This window comes from Camelus ferus, chromosome 19 (genome assembly GCF_009834535.1).
Source record: "Camelus ferus isolate YT-003-E chromosome 19, BCGSAC_Cfer_1.0, whole genome shotgun sequence".
NCBI classification, from domain to species: domain Eukaryota; kingdom Metazoa; phylum Chordata; class Mammalia; order Artiodactyla; family Camelidae; genus Camelus; species Camelus ferus.
The window spans coordinates 8,715,943-8,734,835 of NC_045714.1; the positions used below are offsets into that span (position 1 = coordinate 8,715,943).

General features: G+C 42.2%; 1 protein-coding gene across 1 annotated transcript in view; it reads left to right on the forward strand.

The window, feature by feature from the left end:
- Nucleotides 1–2,439: 2,439 nt before the first annotated feature.
- DOK5 (docking protein 5) overlaps nucleotides 2,440–18,893 on the forward strand; it is a 127,522-nt gene continuing 111,068 nt past the window's right edge. Inside the window, exon 1 of the mRNA XM_032461411.1 lies at nucleotides 2,440–2,809. Coding sequence (XP_032317302.1) covers nucleotides 2,744–2,809 — 66 coding nt within the window. The 5' untranslated portion in view covers nucleotides 2,440–2,743. The remainder of the gene's footprint in view (nucleotides 2,810–18,893) is intronic.

An 18,893-nucleotide genomic window follows, 5' to 3' on the forward strand; every position in this document is an offset into this window, starting at 1 on the left:
CCTGCTGTACACTTGTGCTGGGAGCAGGGGATACGTATACTCCAAGTGACAGTGGTCATCACTGCTGGAAGAAGGGAGTTTGCACGCTGAGGCAGCAAATAGAAGTGGATACGACAAATAGGAAGTTCCAAGTGTTAAAAATTGAGTTAAAAGCAGGGATTGAAATAATCATTTTTGTGTATCACACTTGATCGCTGGTAAAACTAAATTGTGTGTGACTGTGTGTTTGACAGTGCACAGTCATGCAAGTTGTGCACTGTGCGACTCTATGAGCACTGCTTACATTGTGTATATCTGTGAATTACTCCTTTCCCCCTTTGCAACAGTTGTGTCTTGTACAGACAATGGACACAATATTGCCTGTCCTCTGAACAGTATGACACAGTGTGTATTTTGCATGTATATCAGTTTGACTTCACCAAAAACAAACAAACAAAACCATACGCTGGATTCAATCTTGCAATTAAAAAAAGTTCTGCACGTCTGGTTTGATATTTTCTAGTTTGATTCTAGTTTCCTAACTTCTAGCTAAATTATTTATGGATGTTGATTAAATTCAACATTAACTATCAAGGAATGGATTTCTCAGTCTCAGTTTTTGTCAGTAATTATTTCTGTTATCTTGAGCCATTCACTTCAAGCTCCTCATGCCTAAATTCCTTTATTCTTTGTTTCTATGATACTGTGGGTTTGTTCTACAAATGACGTGTTAGATAAATGCCTTCCATGTACACATCTACTTCATGGCAATCCATGGACAGTTTTTTTTTAAGTCCTAAGCCTTCAAAAAGAACTCTCCAAATGATTTTTAAAAACAGTTTCATCCTCTTTTGGTGAGAGATTTAAACTTAAAACATCATTTACCTTGAATGACAACATGATGACAGAGCTAATGGTTTACTATATAACAAAAAGAGTTCTCCCTGCCGGAATATTTGCTTTTTGATTGTCCCAATTTAGTCTCGGTTCTCCTATGACACATTCTTGGGTGATTCTCTTCTTTAACTGACAACCATCAAACCAAGGTGACTAAAAGCTAGTGTTCCCAGTGAGAAAGGAAAGATTCATATAAACTTAGAATTGAAAAACCTTTGAATGTCATCAGGTCAAACAATTCACTAAATAAATGAATCCTCTTCTCAATAGCTCTGACCAAATGTCACCCAGCCTCGGTTTGGTCACCTCCAGTGAACAAGAATTGTCAATTTCTGATGCCGTCTTTGCCTTTGTGGATAGTGCAAGTGATTAGAAAGATCTTCCTTGGAAACCACTAGTAACCTCCCTCCACCATGACATCTGCTCTTCAGAAGGGGTACAGGACAGTATTCACCAGCAGAGCTGGTGCCACACACCACCCCCCTTCCTGTGGGACCTGGGGCAAGTCTCTTAATTCTTCTGAGCTTCGGTTTCTATAAAATGTGGATGATGGTAACTATCTCATGATTTCCTTTAACAGAATTAACACAATACCTAATGCCTGGTGCCTATAAATGTTAGTGGTTATCAACCCAAACATGTTTCAGGAAGGTAGTGCAGCCAGGGGCAGGTGCATGTAAAAATCTGACTTCTCTTTTGTCTTGTTCTATAGGCAGTATCCAGTCATGGCTATGAACATGAGCTCTATTGCCAGGCTAGGGAGGCATAAATATGGTCCTGGTATTCATATAAGGTGGGGGGAGGTGTTACCTCATATGATACAGGAGGGCTTCAATAAGCCCATGTAAAGGGCTTAGCAGGTGCCTGGCACTAAGAATTTATTCAGCACCTGCTCTGGGCCAGGCTTTGGGGGTACACGAATTAATGAGGCCAGGGGTCAGCCCCTGGGAAACTCACATTCGGGCGGGAGAGACAGGCTCAAACAAGGAAAATGTGGCAAATGATATCACGGAGGGCTGGGTCAAGGATGTCAAGGAAACCCGAGGAAGCACGCAGCTTAAGCCATGACAATAGCCCTACCCTCATATGCCAAGGTCAAGGCAAACCATGGCAACACCATCTCCCCAGACACGCGCGGCAGAGGTAAAAGCCAGTCCTTCCCAGGGAAGAGATGGGGCTGAAGGGAGAGGCAAGGGTAGGCGGCGGCTGGGAAAAAAGTGAAATTTCCTCTCCATCTGAAATAAGCCGGGAGCTAGAAGAGACCCGGCGTTATCTCGGTGGGTGTCGGCGAGGTGCGCGGGCGGGTAGGGGCATGCCGGGGTCTGGGACGAGGGGAGGGGTCGGCAGGGGAAGGGCGTCGGGCCAGGTGGGCGGGAGAGGAGGGGAGGAGGTGGAGGGTGAGCGCGTTTCAGTGGGTCTGCAGGCGGGTGGCCACCGCCGGGCGCGGGACCCGCGCGGCTCCTCCTCCTCGCCCTCCCCCAACCCCCTTCCTCCTTCTTTTCCTCCTCCTCCTCCTCCGGGGCCCCGGGAAGAGGCAGGGCTGGATCCCTGAGCAGCCGCCGCTCCTCCTCCTGGCAGGCTGGCTGATGAGTCAGCTGACGCCGGCGGTCCAGCCTCGCCTCGCGGCGCCGCGCTCTCTGCGCTCCCTCAAAGTGGCTGCAAGCCGGCCGCCCACTTTCAGGCTTTGGGGGACAGAGAAAGTGATGTGCGCCTTCTGAAGCCACGCCGAGCCGCAGCCCTAGCAGCTTCACCTTTTCGACTTTCTCCTCCCGCCACCCCAAAGCCTTCTCTGGACCCCGCTCTCGACCCTCCCCAAAGCCACTTAGGGTGCGTGCGCTTGGGTGAGGGGGGTCACCAGCTGTCCGGGATGGCTTCCAATTTTAATGATATAGTGAAGCAAGGGTACGTGAGGATCCGGAGCAGACGCCTAGGGGTAAGTATCGATCCTTTTTTTTTCCCCTGTTCGCCGGTTCAATTGTCTTTATCCTTTAGCCAGCATCCCTGGAGGATGGAAGGAGATTGCCGGCAACGCGCCGGTGAATTGCGCTGTGGTTTCTCAGCCGAAACCCACATCTCTTGGGGCTGCCACTGTAAGGCCGGGGCTTGGTATGTCATAGATCTATCTTTATCTCTGGGATGACTTGGCTTTCTGATGGTGGCCGCGTGTTCGGCTTCAGTAGCCACTGGAGCCCATCTACTGGAAATAAATATTTCTCGGTAGCCATGGGAGAGAAACCAGGGCGGGGGTGCTGAGCCTGGAGGATGGCCCCGGTGCCCCTCTTCCCACTCGCCGCCAACTTAACTTTTCCAGGGGGTGGATCAGCTGGTTGAGAAAAGGCAGATGCTTTCAGTGGGAACAAGGCCGGTGACCCTCTGACCTCAGGGAGAGATTTCTGCCAAGTGAAAGGTCCTTTCGGACTTCGGGTCTGGATAGCCACCCGCCCAGGGTGTTGGCAAAGGTGGTAGGTTCCCTGGTCCTGGGTAGTGGATTTGTTGCTGGAATACACACTGGAAACCCACTGGAAGATTACTTAGGGCGGAACTTAATACCTGGCACAGAGCAAGAGCCCGTTGCCTGAATGTGTGCTGAAAGGAAGAATAAATGAACCAGAGGGCCCTCCAGGGGGACAGATGTCTGCACACGGATGGCTCCTCTCTTAAAACTCCCTCTCTTTTGCTCCTTTCCCCATTGCTTTTCATTGATGGACTTCAGAGAGAACTCATTCTGGGCTCGAATGATGGCAAAGAAATTCTTGAGGAGGGGGAGGATCCTGGAATGATTTTTTTTTCCCCGAAATTTCAAACTACCCCATTTCTCATTGCCTGGTGCCAAGTGCTGTTGGCGATTTTGCTTACTGTGCACTTCTGGGTGAGGGGGTTGGGGAAAGAAAGTTTACTTTCCTAATGTCTGAAAAAAATAATAATGTCAGTAATGACGTGGAATGGCCACAGTGGAGGTGGAGATACAGTGATACACTGAATGTCTTTCTCTACAAATGTGCAGCATAGGCACCTTTCTCTTATTTGGTCTTTGGACTTTTTAATGTGCCAGATAATTTTACTGAAGGGAACTTCACAGTGTTAAACAGCTAGGGAGGAAAACCTGGTGATGGGGGAGTATCTGTAATTATTCAAAACTCTTGCCTGATTTGTTTTGATCCTTTGCTTTCTTTTCTTCCCCTTGCTGGTTACCATGTTTTAGCAATTATGTCCCGTGTTACTGGGCATATATAAGTATATAGTTAGGGAGATAAGTAACAGAACGAACCAACCCTTTCAGCCCCTCCTGAGTTTCCTAGGCTTTTCTTTTTCTGCTAAGCAAATATTCTCATCAAGGGGAACTATTGTTAGAGTTCTTAACCTGGTGACTCTCATGCAAAGGGCAATAAATAATAGGAACTTTATGTTTTTGATAACCTGATGGGCCAATAAAAATGAGAATCACAGTTTTAAGAAGAGCATTAAAAAAAACCTCCATTCTAATTTTAGATTTACTGCCTCATGTCAGTTGAGAAAATTGATAAGAGACATCCATTCTGTGCTAGAGAGCATTCCAATAGAAAGAGGACATGAATTATTAATGCACGAAATGTGAATTATTCATAAGGATCAGAGTTTATGCCAAGTTGTGACACATGGTGATTTATTTGAAAGACTAGTTACCATAACTTTCTAGTGTATAGTAATTGAGATTATTTTTCTATATTATTGCAACTGACACAATGAAGTTCTCGGTGTGTGCCAATGTTTACGGACAGATATTTGAAGCAGAAGGAAAGGAAATATAGTTTACTTTGCATTCCTTTTATATTTTACAGTATTTTGGATGCCAACCAATAGTGTACTCTATCAGGATGTATTCATTTTGTCTGTGTTAACACTCAGATTTTATAATATCTATTGAATGCTGGTTATTTTCATGGAGAGAAAAGGTCAAAAATATAATGGATAGAATCTGGTTTCATTTGTTAAGATTGGTGTTATCACCAGTTAGTTTTTAAAAAGTGTTCTAATGATATAATTTATTTATATTAACCAAGGAGGCTGATTACATGGTTGTCAGAAAACACTGCAAACTAAAGTTTTAATAGTGGCATCAAGAAGAAATGCTTCAGGGAAGTGACATAGGGAACCTCAGTCCAAAATAAGAAATGTTAGTAGTATTAATCTAGGCTGCAGACAGCATGCAGCGTGTGCAAGCCTCAAAGAGTGTTAGGGCATTATGTTTGGTACAGGGCAGGCGCTCAGTAAGTGCACGTTGAACATGGATGAACTGCAGGGTGAATGTGTGACTTTGCAGTTCATAAGCCTCCTGAGCAACTAATATGACATGGGGGTCACTTTTATTAATGGAATCCAGACAAGTGTCTGTGGATTAGGACCACGTTTGGGAGGGTTTATAATTAAACAAGAAAACAACATTTCATGGTAAGCAGCTGTTGTGCCAAGGAATGCCCCCTCAGATTTAGAAAAAAGAAGAAAAGAGAACAAATTCTCCTTCTCTGGCTCATTAGCTCTACGACCCTTGACTTCTCCTGGCCTCAGTTTTCTTACCTGTACAGTGAACACTATTTGATGATGTTGTGGGCATTGGGTAAGGAAATACCTGTGAAAATGCAGTGAAAACATACAGCATTGATTCTGATTGCATTATTTCTATAATCAAAGATGAGTTAGGATTGGTGGAAAGACATAGGAATTAAGTTTTTAAAAATCTTTCTATCTAGGTGTGTCCAAAGGCATAAATGTTGATGCAGCTCTAGAGTGTTTTCACTGGATGAAGTTTTTACAAATTAGATACATTTAACTGATTGTTGGATGGGACATGAAACATTCTAAGGCCGTCCCCATTCAAATGGGCTGCAGATGAGCGGTCACTTTCGGTTGAGATCCTAAACAGTCTAAGCAATTTAAGCAGGCAGATGCATACAGACTTGCTTTTTTCTATAAACATCAAAAAGCTTAATGAAATTTAACTTATTTAACTCAAAAGCCTCAGTATCTTCACATCTTCATCCTCCAGCTTCATCTCCATTGGTTCATGGCAGTTTCAGGCTGTGCCCGGGGTGCAGTATTTGTTCAGGAATGTTGATGTTACTATTTGGGGGGCTGGGAAGGGGAGAGAGGGAACAGCTGTCTACAATTATCTGGCAAATCCTACACAAGGCACTCAGAATTTATTCCTAGAGGAATGGTGTATCAGGCGATTTGCACATCATTAACCTGACTGTGTGACTTAGATGGCATCCTATAACCGTCCTCACTTGGTTTGTTCCTTTGCGACAGGGAGAATGTCACAGGCAGTAATAGCCATGGCTTGTCCACTATACAAGTCACGTCTGTTCAGTTTATCTCCACGCAGCCTCCCTCAGTTACTTACCTGTAAATAGCATTTCTGTGCTCTTGTCTACCAAGGACCCCTTCTCCTTCCTGTCTAACCCACATCCTGACCTGGATGTCTGCTAGTCTCAAACTTCACGTGTCCAACCACTCCTGATTTTTTCATCCAAACCTGCTTCTCCTGGAGTCTGTGCCTCGGCCACTAGAGGGCCCAATATTTTAGTTGCCCTGGCAAAAATCAACCCAGTAGTCAAAAAATCAGGCAAGCAGCAAACAGCCAAAACTCAGTCTCATTTCTTGCTCCTTCCCTACCTCTTACCCCACAACCAATCCGTCAGGAGATCTTGTAAGCTCTATTTGAGAAATACATCTGGAGTTTGACTGTTTTTCACACCATCTGCTGCCACCACCCTGGCCCAAGCCCCCCTCAGCTCCTCCCTGTGATATTGTAATAATCTCCTAATTTATCCCCCGGCTGCTCAAACCACCCGTGCCTTCCCATGCAATTCAGTGAAAGCCTTGCAAGGGCTCCAAGGCCCTGTACTGGCTCAGAACCTTTTCTCTTGCCGTTCCCGCTGCTTGGAATGCTGTTCCCCCAGGTTATCCCCTCCTGGCTGGCTCCTCACCTCCTTCAACCTTTCCTCAAATGCCGTCTTCTCGTTGAGGCCTTCCAGCCACCCCGTTTTATTTCTTCCGTCCTTCTCCCACCATCTCTCTTTCGTTTGTTCTCTCTAGACTCACCCCCTCACATACTGGCCTGTGTATTTGACTTGTTGGTTGCCTGTATCCCCCGATAGCATGTGAAACACTGTGAGAGCTGGGACTTCCCTGTCTTTTAATTAGAGCTGAAGCCCAGTGCCTGGAGCAGTTTCCAGTTTCCAGCACAGAGAAGCACTTGATGAACATGTATTGAATGAATGAATGAATGAATGAATGAAGCCATCACTGTGTCCTGGTTTAAGAGCATAGGCTCTGACAGGAGACTCTGAAAATCCCAACTCAGTGACCAGTTACGGGACTTTTGGTGGGTTATTTAGCATTTACAAGCCTCAGTCTTGTGTAAAAATAGGGAGACTTGTAATAGCCACCTAACAGATGATCCTCACAGAAGGTCAACATGACGCTCACACAGTGGAAACCCAGGTCGTGTTCCTCGCCGCTCCCACCCTCACTGCTCGTGCTGCGAGAAGTGGGGGATGCTTGGCTGGTTGTTACCTTCACTGCTTCTGCTGCAGTAGCTCTCATCCTCAAGGAACTTGCTGTTTGGTTAGGAAAACAAACTTCATATCCACGAAATAATTAACACAAGCACAGATGCCAGGTTATGGAAGGAGTGTTAGCCTTTGTAGGATTTTCCACGATCCTTAGATAAACGGCAGAGATGTCAAGAACAGAGAAATTCTTCTCCGTGGAAGTTTAGTCTGAGCAGGCACATCGGGCTAGGACATAACTGTTCACCTGGGGATCTTTTTCTTGGGTGGCGGAGGTTGGATCTGAAGAATTGGTTCATCAATGGCCAAATTTTCGACAGAAATATTTCCTCACTCTTTTGTTCCTCTGATTCCCTTGACCCAGCATGCCAGAGAGGTTTAATATTTCATTTAGAGTTTTTGAATTTATAGACGACAAGGAATCTGTGCCTTTTGAATGGTGCCATGGCCAAGTTAGATTCCTTACATCAAGGTCATAGGACTGGAGGAAAGTCATGCACTGTCGGTACATAAGTGCCTGCACACACGTAGACACGCAGACAAACACACGCACCCGTTCCGTGAGATGCACGAGCACCCTCTGCCTTCCTCAGAGGGAAGAGACTCTGGGATCACTTCCGGTGGTGAAATCTACGGCCGGATAGACTGGAAGCACGTGCCTGAGTCAGCGCGCAGTATTTTAGCCCCGTTGGACTCAGCTTCACTGGCTTGCACGTCAGAAGTGCTCTCCGGCTGGTATTTTAGTTAGCCTTGTTCTTTGGTCCTTGTGGATGGTGTGATTAATTATGCATAAAGTCAGCCTTTAATCATCGTCCCCCAAACTGATTTAAGCAAAGAATGGCCAATTTAGTGATCTTTATGTTTAGACATAAACCACATTACTGATGAGACGATTTTCCCCACATCTGCCAGTGTATTTTTTTTTTATCATATTCATTAGATGACTAGAAATATTCATTTTTTAAGCAGCTTTGTAATTTTTGTGGGGAATCGTTATCTTTGGTATTTTAAGAATTTAGTTTTCATTTGGGATATATGTGCTTTCATTCATGCATCAAATATTTACTAGGTGCCTACTCGTGTTAAGAAGCTCAGGGAAAACCACCTTAAATAAGGCAGGTACAGTCAACATCCTCAAGGAAACGACAGTCTGGTTTTGGACTTGTATGGTTAACATGAGATTAATATATTCACTGTAGTTAAGGATGAATTGATTTGTGTAAGAGGCCAAGCACTGATGTGAAAAGACACGTGCAGGTCTTTCCCTGTTTCACTTTTGTGAAGCCAGAAAGGGGAAATTTGATTTTCCTCTTACTCTACGAATTTGATTCCAATTGAATAGAAATACAGTCTTTGGAGATTCTAAGCCAGGAAGAGATTATGTTGCCTCTCCTTGCGACCCCTTGTTTCTATGAAATTCAAAATGAAATTGGGAGTTTAGAAATGCCACAGATAGATGTGAATGTTGACGTTAAAACAGCTTCTTTCTAGAATGCAGATGCCTACATTTTGGGTAAGTATCTGGAAGCTGATTTTTTTTCAGCTTTTTGAGTGGTTGGAGGGCTGGGTTTATTCTGTTAGTGTTCTAAGCCTCTGTGGATGTCCCGGATTTCAGACAACATAAACGTTAGCTGTGTGTGCTGTGTTCTTCAGTGGAGTCCTTAAACGGTCCCTGGGGTTAGGGTGCAAATAATTTGTCTCAGGCGATGCTTCGTAGCTTTTATGAGGTTCTTAGAGAGATCTGGACTTTTGTGCCCCAAGCCCTCTCACCTCTCACCCTCTACAACATCCAAAAGATTAAGGACCACTGTCTCATCTTTTTAAATTAAAATTTTAGATTTTGGGTAATAGTAGGTTCACATCAGGTGTAGGAAATAATGCAAAGAGATATCCCATGCCTTTTACCCACCTTCTCCCAATGCTGGCGTCTTGCAGCTCCGTAGTACAGGTTCAGCCAGGATGCTGATAGTGGTACCATCAATGTGCAGAACATCCCCTCACTGCAGGGTCCTTCACGCTGTTCTTTTATAGCTGCCCCTTCTGCTCCCCCCTCCCACAGCCCTAAAGCCCTGAGAACCATGAATCTGTTTTCCATTTCTATAGTTTTATCATTTCAAAAATATTATATAAATGGAACCATATAGTACGTAACCTTTGGGGATTTTTTTTTTTTTTTTAACTCAGCACAGTTCTCTGGAATTGTCATGGTTGCTCTGGGTACTGTGAGTATCAGTGGTTCATCCCTTTTTATTGCTAAGTAATATTCCATGGTATGGGTGTACCACAGTTTGTTCAGCCATTCATCTATTGAAGGGCACTTGGCGGTGGTTTCCAGTTTTAGGCTGTTACGAATAAGACTGATGCAAACATTTAACTACAGGTTTTTGTGCAAACTTAAGTTTTTATACATCTAGGAAAACACCCAGGAGTACAGTTGCTGCATTGTATTGGTAGTTCCATGTTTAGTGCTTTAAGAAACCGCCAAGTGTTTTCACAGTGGTTGTACCATTTTACATTCACACCAGCAAACACATGAGTGATCCATTTTCTCCGCATCCTTGCCAACATTTGATGTTGTCTCCAGTTTTTCGTGTCAGTTTGGTTTAGACATTCTGATATGTGTGTATTGATATCTCCTTGTGATGATAAGATGATAATTGTTATCTTCTTGTGATATTGAGCTTTTTTTCATGTTTTAATTTGCCACGTGTACATGCATTTTGGTAAAATGCCTACTGAAGTCTTCTGCACATTTTCTAAGGGGATTGCTTGTTTTGTAACTGTGGAGTTTTGAGAATTCTTTATATGTTTTAGATATGAAGCCTTCTCAGACATGTAGTTTGCAAATATTTTCTCTCAGTATGGAACTGAAATTTAGCTCCCTTATGTGCAAAAATGAGGGCAATAATATGCTTTTCATAAAAGACATCAAACTCTTAATCCTGTGTATTTGCTTATTTATTCATTCTTCCTTCTTTCCTGTCTTCTTTTTATATGCTATTAAATATGTGCATGAAGTGGGTGTTTTATGTCCATTTTACAGATCACAAAACTGAATTACTGTGATGTTAAGTTTTTGTCCAAGTCACACAGCTGATACATGGCAGAGCCTAAATTTGAGTTCAAGCTGCTTCTCTCTTGTGGAGCATTTGAGTAATTCTTTCTTCCCCCCCGTTTCAGACAGTGCTGCAGACCCCTCTCATCCCATCCCATGGTGAACATACTGGTGAAAAATTCCCAGAGGTGGACTTATTGTCCGAAGCATATTCACATGTGAAATTTTATCAAAGTTGCCTTGGAGGATGTTCCCAGCATTCGATGAGGACACCTGTTTCCTCTCATCTTGGAAAAGTGTGCTTTGAGAGCTTTTGCAAGATTTTGCTAATCCCATAGGTGAAAAGTGGATATATCAGGGCATAGCTTTTTCTCAAGCATGAGGCTGAGTTCTTGGCAATTTCATTAGAATCTTTTCAGTCTTGCAGTCTTTTTTCTTTTAAAAGTGACATTTACGCAACTTAAAAAGTAGTTACTAAGTAAGGATTCAGCAACACATAAAAGATGATCTATTTTCTTAGAAAAGCATCTTCCTGGGAAATGCCGTGTCCAAATCTTTGACCCAGAAGTTATGGTAAATCATCTGTTAACTGTGACTGTGTTTGTTATTTTTATTCTAAAAATAAAATGATAAAACTGAACATGTGATCAGCATATATTGGGCAAAAAGACATGTTTATTGACTCAAACCAATACATAGTGAATGATGTTGCCCAAACATTATTTTTATTCACTTGCTCGGTCTTGTAAGATGCTTCAGGTGGGTCCAGCTGGGACGAGGGATGATGAGGAACCTTTGGACTGATAAATGCAGGTGGCCCCCGTCAGATATTCTCTGTCCCCTTCCCCTTTTGGTTTCATTCAGGATCACTCCTCACAACTGTAATGATTTTTCAAATGATTCATTTCTTCTGCTTGCTTCTGAGCATTCAGAGGTTAAGATCTTTTTCAGTTTTGTTAACAGCTTAATTCCCAGCGGCTAGAATAGTGTCTTGGCCCAGAGTCGGTGCTCAGTAAACATTTAAGTAAATGAACGAAACCCTAAAATAACACTTGGCATGTTCAGTTATGAAGCAGACAGTCACCCTAGCATCTCATGTGCACACATATTCATAAATCCCAAGAAATTTCAAGAGTTTTGTGAAATTCACTTGGGTGCCAGACTATGGTCCTCAGTGCAGACCAAACATGTGGAGAAGAAGAACCTGGCTGGAATAAGAATGGCCTGATTTTTACCCTGTCCTGCTGCTGGCCATCTGCTGTTACCAAAGCATGTCACTGATCTTCTCACATCTCAGCTTCCGCCGTGGCGAGATGGAGACACAAATGTCTGAGCTCCTTCTCTTACCGCCTGTCCACCTCCGAGCCGGAGTGTGACTGGGGATGTGAAGAGCATGCCCAGTCACACAAAATATTCCACTTGGTCCCAAATCGGTGTCCCCAGTGCTCTGGTATCGGCCTCCTGAGTGGAAAACAGCAGAGAAAACTTTGGATGCCACTGTGCTGCTGTGACTTGTGTTAGACCACAAAACAAGAACAGGTAACTTGAGAATTTTTAAAATTTATTATTTACTTTGGATTTCAAAAGACAGTGTTGAATTTCTGGAAAAAAAAAAAAAAAAAAAAAAAAAAAGGAAAGGAAAGGAAAGAAAGAAGAAAGAAAGAAAGAAGAAACAGGTCCACTCTATCTACAACAGAAGATGGCTTTTACATTTATCAATTTTAAAAAAAATTTACTAGTGATTTGCATTGCATGTACATGGTAAAGAAACAATGCAAAAAAGGATGGAATGCAGAGGAGATATCCCTTATACCCCAGACTTGGCTCTGTTTCCAGGCAGTTCTAGGCAGATTCTGGTACATTTGTATGGAGATATTTGTGTACAGGCATATAAAAAATGCACGTGTTTGTGTGTGTGTATAATTTGTTTTGCACACGTGGGTTCATATTATTTAGTACTGTTATGTACTCTGTTGTGTGTTCTTTTAACTTATGTTGGAGCAGTTTTCAGAAATTTTTATTTGTGCCCAGTATTCACTTGTTTGGCTGTTCCATGACTTCTTTAATTGGTTCACACTAATAATGGACATTTGAATGTAATGTTTAATTTTTGCTCATTAGACAGTGAAACAGTGACCATCCTTGCACATACACTTATGCGTACATGATACTGTATTTCTACGAAATTCTACAAAGGAAGTTGCTCTTACGAAATTGTGTATGTTTCCAGCTTTGATGAATAGATCTAATTTTCCTTCAGAGAAGCTGGGCCAGGTGTACTTCCACCGAGATAGCTCAGGGATACTTTTTTCTGCCAGTCTTCACCTGGGGGTGTGTTTAACTGTGTATGTGCGTGTTTAACTTTTGAAGGATGTTCTCCTGCCTCTGTTCCTTGGCTCAGTCCCGCACTCCCCGGATTGATTCTGCTTACAGCAAATTGATCACCTAAAAATCTAATCCAATCCTATATTACCTCTGCTTTAACACTCTTTAATGCCTTCCCCTTACGTATAAATATTCTGCAGTGTACTCAAGACACTCTGTGATCTCGACCCTGCCGTAGCTCATCCCACCCAAATTAGTGCTCAGATCATCGCACCCCAAATCAGTACTCAAGCCAAACCTACCCACTTTAGTTCCTCCAGTGGCCAAGCTCCCTTTCTTCTGATACCTCCTTTACACGTGCTTTTTTCATTGATTAGAAAATTCTTCTTACTTTTACTTTCTTTACTTCCTTCTTATCCTGAGATATCTCAGCTAGGATGTTACTGGTGTGGAGATGCTTTTTGCCAACACCATCCCATGTCTAAATGGGGGAGGAGCCAGTCTCTACATGTGGATCTTCAAATTTAAATTAATTAAAATCAAATAAAAATTAAAAAATTCAGTTCCTTAGTCATGCTAGTCACTTTCTGGTGTCAGCAGCCACATTCTGTTAGTGGCTGCCATGGTGGCAGCACAGATATCGGCTGTTTCCATCATTTTTGAGAATTCTCTTGGACAGTGCTGCCCTGATTTCCTCATAACACACATGGCTGTTTTAAAATATGCAGTTGAGCCTGTTGTTTTGATGGTTTTGACTTCATTAGTCTGTGAGCCCCACAAGGATAGAGCTTATTCTTGTCTTACTTCTTGCTTTTCTCATGTAGTAGGGGTTCAACAACTATTTGTTGAATGAAATGAATGAATGAATGAGTGAATTAAAAAAATTCCTCCAAGCTCTTGCCTTTGCTGTTGTGCCTTATTGATGAGCAGGCCTTTTGGGAAGGGGGCTGGGCTCTCCATGCTTTTATGTAGATCTCCTTCAGCATTCCAGTTGGATAACTTAGCAGGACCCTGGTTGTTTCACCACCATCATCTGGGATTCTTTTTTTCCCATTGGAGTTGATATTTCAGCATCCATTGCCCAACTGTGGAAAGGTGGAGTGGGATTGGGCTAGACCAGTGCAGTGGGCATTGCAGTGTGCCTTCCAGATTGCCACCTTTCTCTTCCAAGATGGCAGCCTTCCTCCCCCCACTGGAAGCGCTAGGAGATGGAAGACAGACAGCTTGCTGCTGAGCCCTGTGCTGGTGCTGAAGAGAGCTACCTGGCCTAAGCCAAGCCCCTTTCCTGGGGCACAGCCTGCACTCAGTGACTGCCCCAGCTTGGGACACCTCTGCAGGCATTCAGGTTCCTGGGTGGGGGAGGGAGATCTCCAGAGGGCACTGTTGAGAGTGCGTGACATTGACCTGCATCCTTGACTGCCTCCTGGGTGTTGCTTCTGAGAGCCGTCCCTGAGTGCACATCTCCTTCTTAGCACCTGCTTCCTGGCAAACTCACCTTGCAACACCCTGGTTTGTAACTGGAAGTCTGCAGCTTTAGCTCAGCCTTCCAAAGAGGGAGTGAAGGCCTTTGGCAAGAATGGGCTTTGCTTGATTTGCTGGCCCATGGTTTCTGCCTGTATTTTGCCCAGTGTTGTCAAAACCAGAATGGTTCCTTAGTTGACTTTTCGGGAAATGAAAGTTTGATGGCTTATGTCATTTCTTAGGTTGTTAAAATGCGCCAGTCTCTTCAGCAGACTCAGTTAATGAATGGATGAAGGAAATACCTTACCCAGTTCGTTACACTGAGTTTGCGCATTGTTAATATCAGCCATGGTTTTCTCTGGGAGGAAGAAGCTCCAAATAAACCGCAGGCAAGATTTGCAGGCATGTTACTCTAGCTTTTCTTGCTGAAAGGCCTGATTACAGTTCTTTTTCCTGAGTACCTGTTTGCACCGTCATAAAAATAGAATTCTGGTTATATCTTCTTGTAGCCAGAGGGAAGGGATATACTTTTGTTGGTGGATTTGATTCCACTTTAATCCTGAACAGAGCGTTTGGCAGTCAAGTAGCCCGCTCATGGAGAGGAGACAATTTGATTTTCCCCCCATAACTGTCATTTCACTGGGAAGCTGCGAGTTTCTGAAGAGCATTTGTAATGCAGAACATTTGTAACGTAAATGGAGTTCCAGAAGATAGCTGACTGGCAGATGTTTCGAGATTGATTAAAGATTTAGAAAGAAGTGCATTTCCCCAGGCTGCGGGACTGCCTTTTAATGAGATTGACAGCTTTACACATGGGACTGAAAAAGTTCTTTATCATATAGAAATACATTTCTCAAGTGAAATCCACTGGAGAGAGATGGATACAGAATATAGTGTGTATGAAACAGATTGGACATTTCACTGGTGTTTAACTTTGAAGCTTATTTTTCAGAGATAGATGAAGTTGGATATTTCAAAGATGAAAAAAATCATTTTGTTAGACTAATTTCTCTAACAGTAACTCAAAGCGTGGGTCAGCTTCCTGCCAGTTAAGGTCACGCACTCTGGGGAATTTGTAATCATGATTTTAGATGGGCGTGAGACGTGTGGAGTCAGAAGAGAGCAGTTTTTCATTTTGTCTTGTCAAGGTTCAAACTGAAAGGCATTGGCATATTAGTTGGAGAAACAGCTAACAAGGAGAATATAAAGGGTTGTTAAAAATATTTCTTACCAACACAACATTGTAAGTCAATTATACTTTAATAAAACTATTTCTTACTATTCTCTGAGCTAGAGAGGCATACAAGTGAAGATGATATTACATGTAAGAGATAGCATATAAAAAGAATGGTATCAGTTCAAGTTCTGAAACCAGAGGAAAGAGGAAAGGACCAGAATAGACATTCCTGATGCAAAGAGATTTGATATTAACCCCTTTGATCCCTGTATTTGACTGACGGGGACACTGAGGCCGAGCGATTTCGTGGCTTCTTCAAGACTCTGGCCCCTCAGAAATCATATTTTTTAAGCTGTGAAGTGTGCAACCTGAAATTGTCCTGATGTATTGTGAAGTGTACAAAAAGCAAGTGGCAGAAAAAAGTGAGGAGTTTTGGCACGAATGTGTGCACATACGTGTTTCTGTATGGGCATACAAACATGAAGGAAGGAGCAGTTTCTGGTCATAACTCTTGTCAGGTAACTGTACTTTCCCCTAAGAAGTGGGACTACTGGATGTAAAATGAGATGGGTGGTCATTTGCTTTTTAAGTTTTACACTTTTTAATTTATTCATGTATTTATCTATTTGTTCATTTAATTTTACAATGCACATTCATACCTTTTGTAGTACCATTAAAAAAAAAAAGTATTGTGACCCTAATTGGCCAGAGACAAACAACAGTGGTGGGGGATAAACCTTTTTTTTTTTTTAGTGAACTCATTTTATTTAAAGTTTATTGAAAATTAATTCTCTGAATAACAAGGGCATGTCCTCCTTTACTGTGTTGTCCTGAAGTACATCATCCAATAGCATCACTGACCTTTTCCCTTAAGTGTCTCTTGGGACTTGGGAGAGCAACAGATTATGTTCATTCATATATAAAGTCGTCCGTTTGTCACTTTCACTGTATATTTTCTTTTGTAGGAGAGGAAGCCAGGTCACGTGGCTTTCTGCACCTTAGCATAATTATTATGGCTTTTTCAGAAACATGACAAGACATCCTTCACATCCATCACAATTCGAATACATTTTCCTTTAGTGATCGCTTCTGATGTTCTAATAAAGAGCTCCGAGAGCCCAGGGTTTCAGCAACATCTCTCTCACGGTCATCAGGTGGAGGATGAAGTGGTCTCTTTACATATTGTATTAAGTTTATCAAGGGAACAACAACAACTCTAGTTTGTCAAGAGAGAAAGATGGCATTTGGATTCCTACACTCAAATGTTTAAACATGGCAGCTTCAGCAGGGAGAGGCTGGGTGGACAAATGGGAGAAGGAAGTTGGGTCAGATTTTCAGAACAAATCAAGCTGATTTGGAATTTCAGTTTATCTTGATAATTTGTTCATTTGAGTTTTCTGTGTGTTTTTGCAAGTGCTGGTGTTTGCTTTTATGTAGCAAAATCACATCCAGTATTTAAGAACGCAGTCTTAGTGAGCTGTGTAAAGTGTATAATCAATATACTTTGTGACAATAACATAAAGCAGGGAAGGAGAGACTCATGCCCCCTTGAGCTGGTTTTATAAAGGTTTGTTTCCAAAAGCTAGTATTTTTTTTATAGGTTTTGGCCCTTTAGCCAAATAAAGATTTTTCTATGGAAGAATAAAGCAGTCTAATTACCATGTCAATGTGGTTGGTTGTAATTTGGATGTAGAAACATAGAAACATTGACAGAAATTATTATGAGCTCTGTGAATCAGTATACTGCATTTGGACTTCACAGTAGTAGGACACTTAATAATAGCTGATGCCATTAGCAAAACATTGTTTACACGTACAGGGAGTTAGTTACTACTTGTTACCCCGTTTTATAGATGAACAAAGTGAGGGTCAGAGCAGTGACATGACTTGTCCAAGGTCATATGGCCAAGCAAGATGAACCTGGAATTGGGCTTTGGCACATTTACTTAATTCATGATATAACTCTTGGAACAACACTTAATCATTGGTGTCACTCCCTTTGGAGGGAGAGTGAAGATTCTTAAGTGCTGTGCTAGATTTTCTGCATGCATAGTCTTTTTTATTTTGTCTTCACTAATGCTCTAAGGCACAGGTTATTAGCTTCATTTGAAGTTTCAGGAGACCTAGGATCAAAGAAATTAGAAGTTACCCAGAATCACAGAAATGGTGGAGGGACGGAGCAGAATTTGAATTCATATCTGTGGCACCACCAGCCATGCTGTTACCATCCGTCCTCTTACACCAACATGGGTGCAGAGGGACACAGTTTCATCAGGACGTGGTGTCGCTGTGGTCCTGCTGAGCCAGTGTTAGTGGAACGAGTGCTCAGTGGGAGGAGTGGCCCCTTACGTTGTATCTGGCCAATTTAAAAGGACTTCTTAGCGTTGGTAAAAGTAAGTCACAGAGAGATTAAGTCATTTACAAGGTCACACAAACAAGACACTCACATCTGTTTCTATGGTTAAGCATATTACTTGACTAAACATACAGCATGATGGTTAAATCTGGGTTTTTAATTCAGTCTCAAACCAGTACGATGTACTGTCATTGTCCTCAGTGTACAAGGGAAGGATTCAGGTTTATGGGGATTGTGTAATCTACTCAGGATTGCCCTGCTGGTAACAGGAGAAGCAAGGGGTTCAGACCCATCCAGACCTTTCTCTGCTTAATTTCTCTAATACTAACACAGGCCCCTCTACCCAAGCCTTGTAACTACAATGCTGGTAGCAGGACTAGATAAGGGCTTCGAGTTACTGCTGTAAGATTGCCTCTTTTAGATATTTTCTTGGACTACTTTTTACCTGATGCTCTGAATTTAAGAAAATCTGAAGTTGTTAATGAGGAAAAGGCTTAAGAAATGGATTAGAAGGAAATGAAAGTGAGTATCATACAACTGACTTGAAAAACTGAAAGAAGAGTGGGGCTGGGGTGTCTGGGCACTTTGTGAGTTTCTTAATGCCTTTAAAAAACAGGCTAATAGTCTAAAGCTAGGTTCTATAAGTAGGATCTTTAGAAGAATTTGAAAAACTGAGATCATCTCATTCAATATGGTAAACTAAATTTGAACATTAGACACAAAAAGAACAGGAAAGGCCACACTGATGTCAATAAATGTTTTTCCTCATTTTTTTGGTTATAGTTTTACTAGGTTTTCCAGTATTTTTCAATGTAATAAAGTTATATAAACCTAATTCCCCAATACAAGATTGTTATTCTAGTATATCCCTTTCCATTTCCAACCCGCATCATGCTTCTAAAATCTCACATGGTTGCAGTTATTATATATTCACAATGTCATATACTGTGTATATTTTAAAACATATTGTGTTATATTGTAAACATTTTCCCAAATGGTTACACCCTCTTTCAAACCATCATTTTGAAGTCTACGATACTCTTGAGTAGGTGCATAATTTACTTGATAGTTAAAACAGTTAAACTGTTTCTA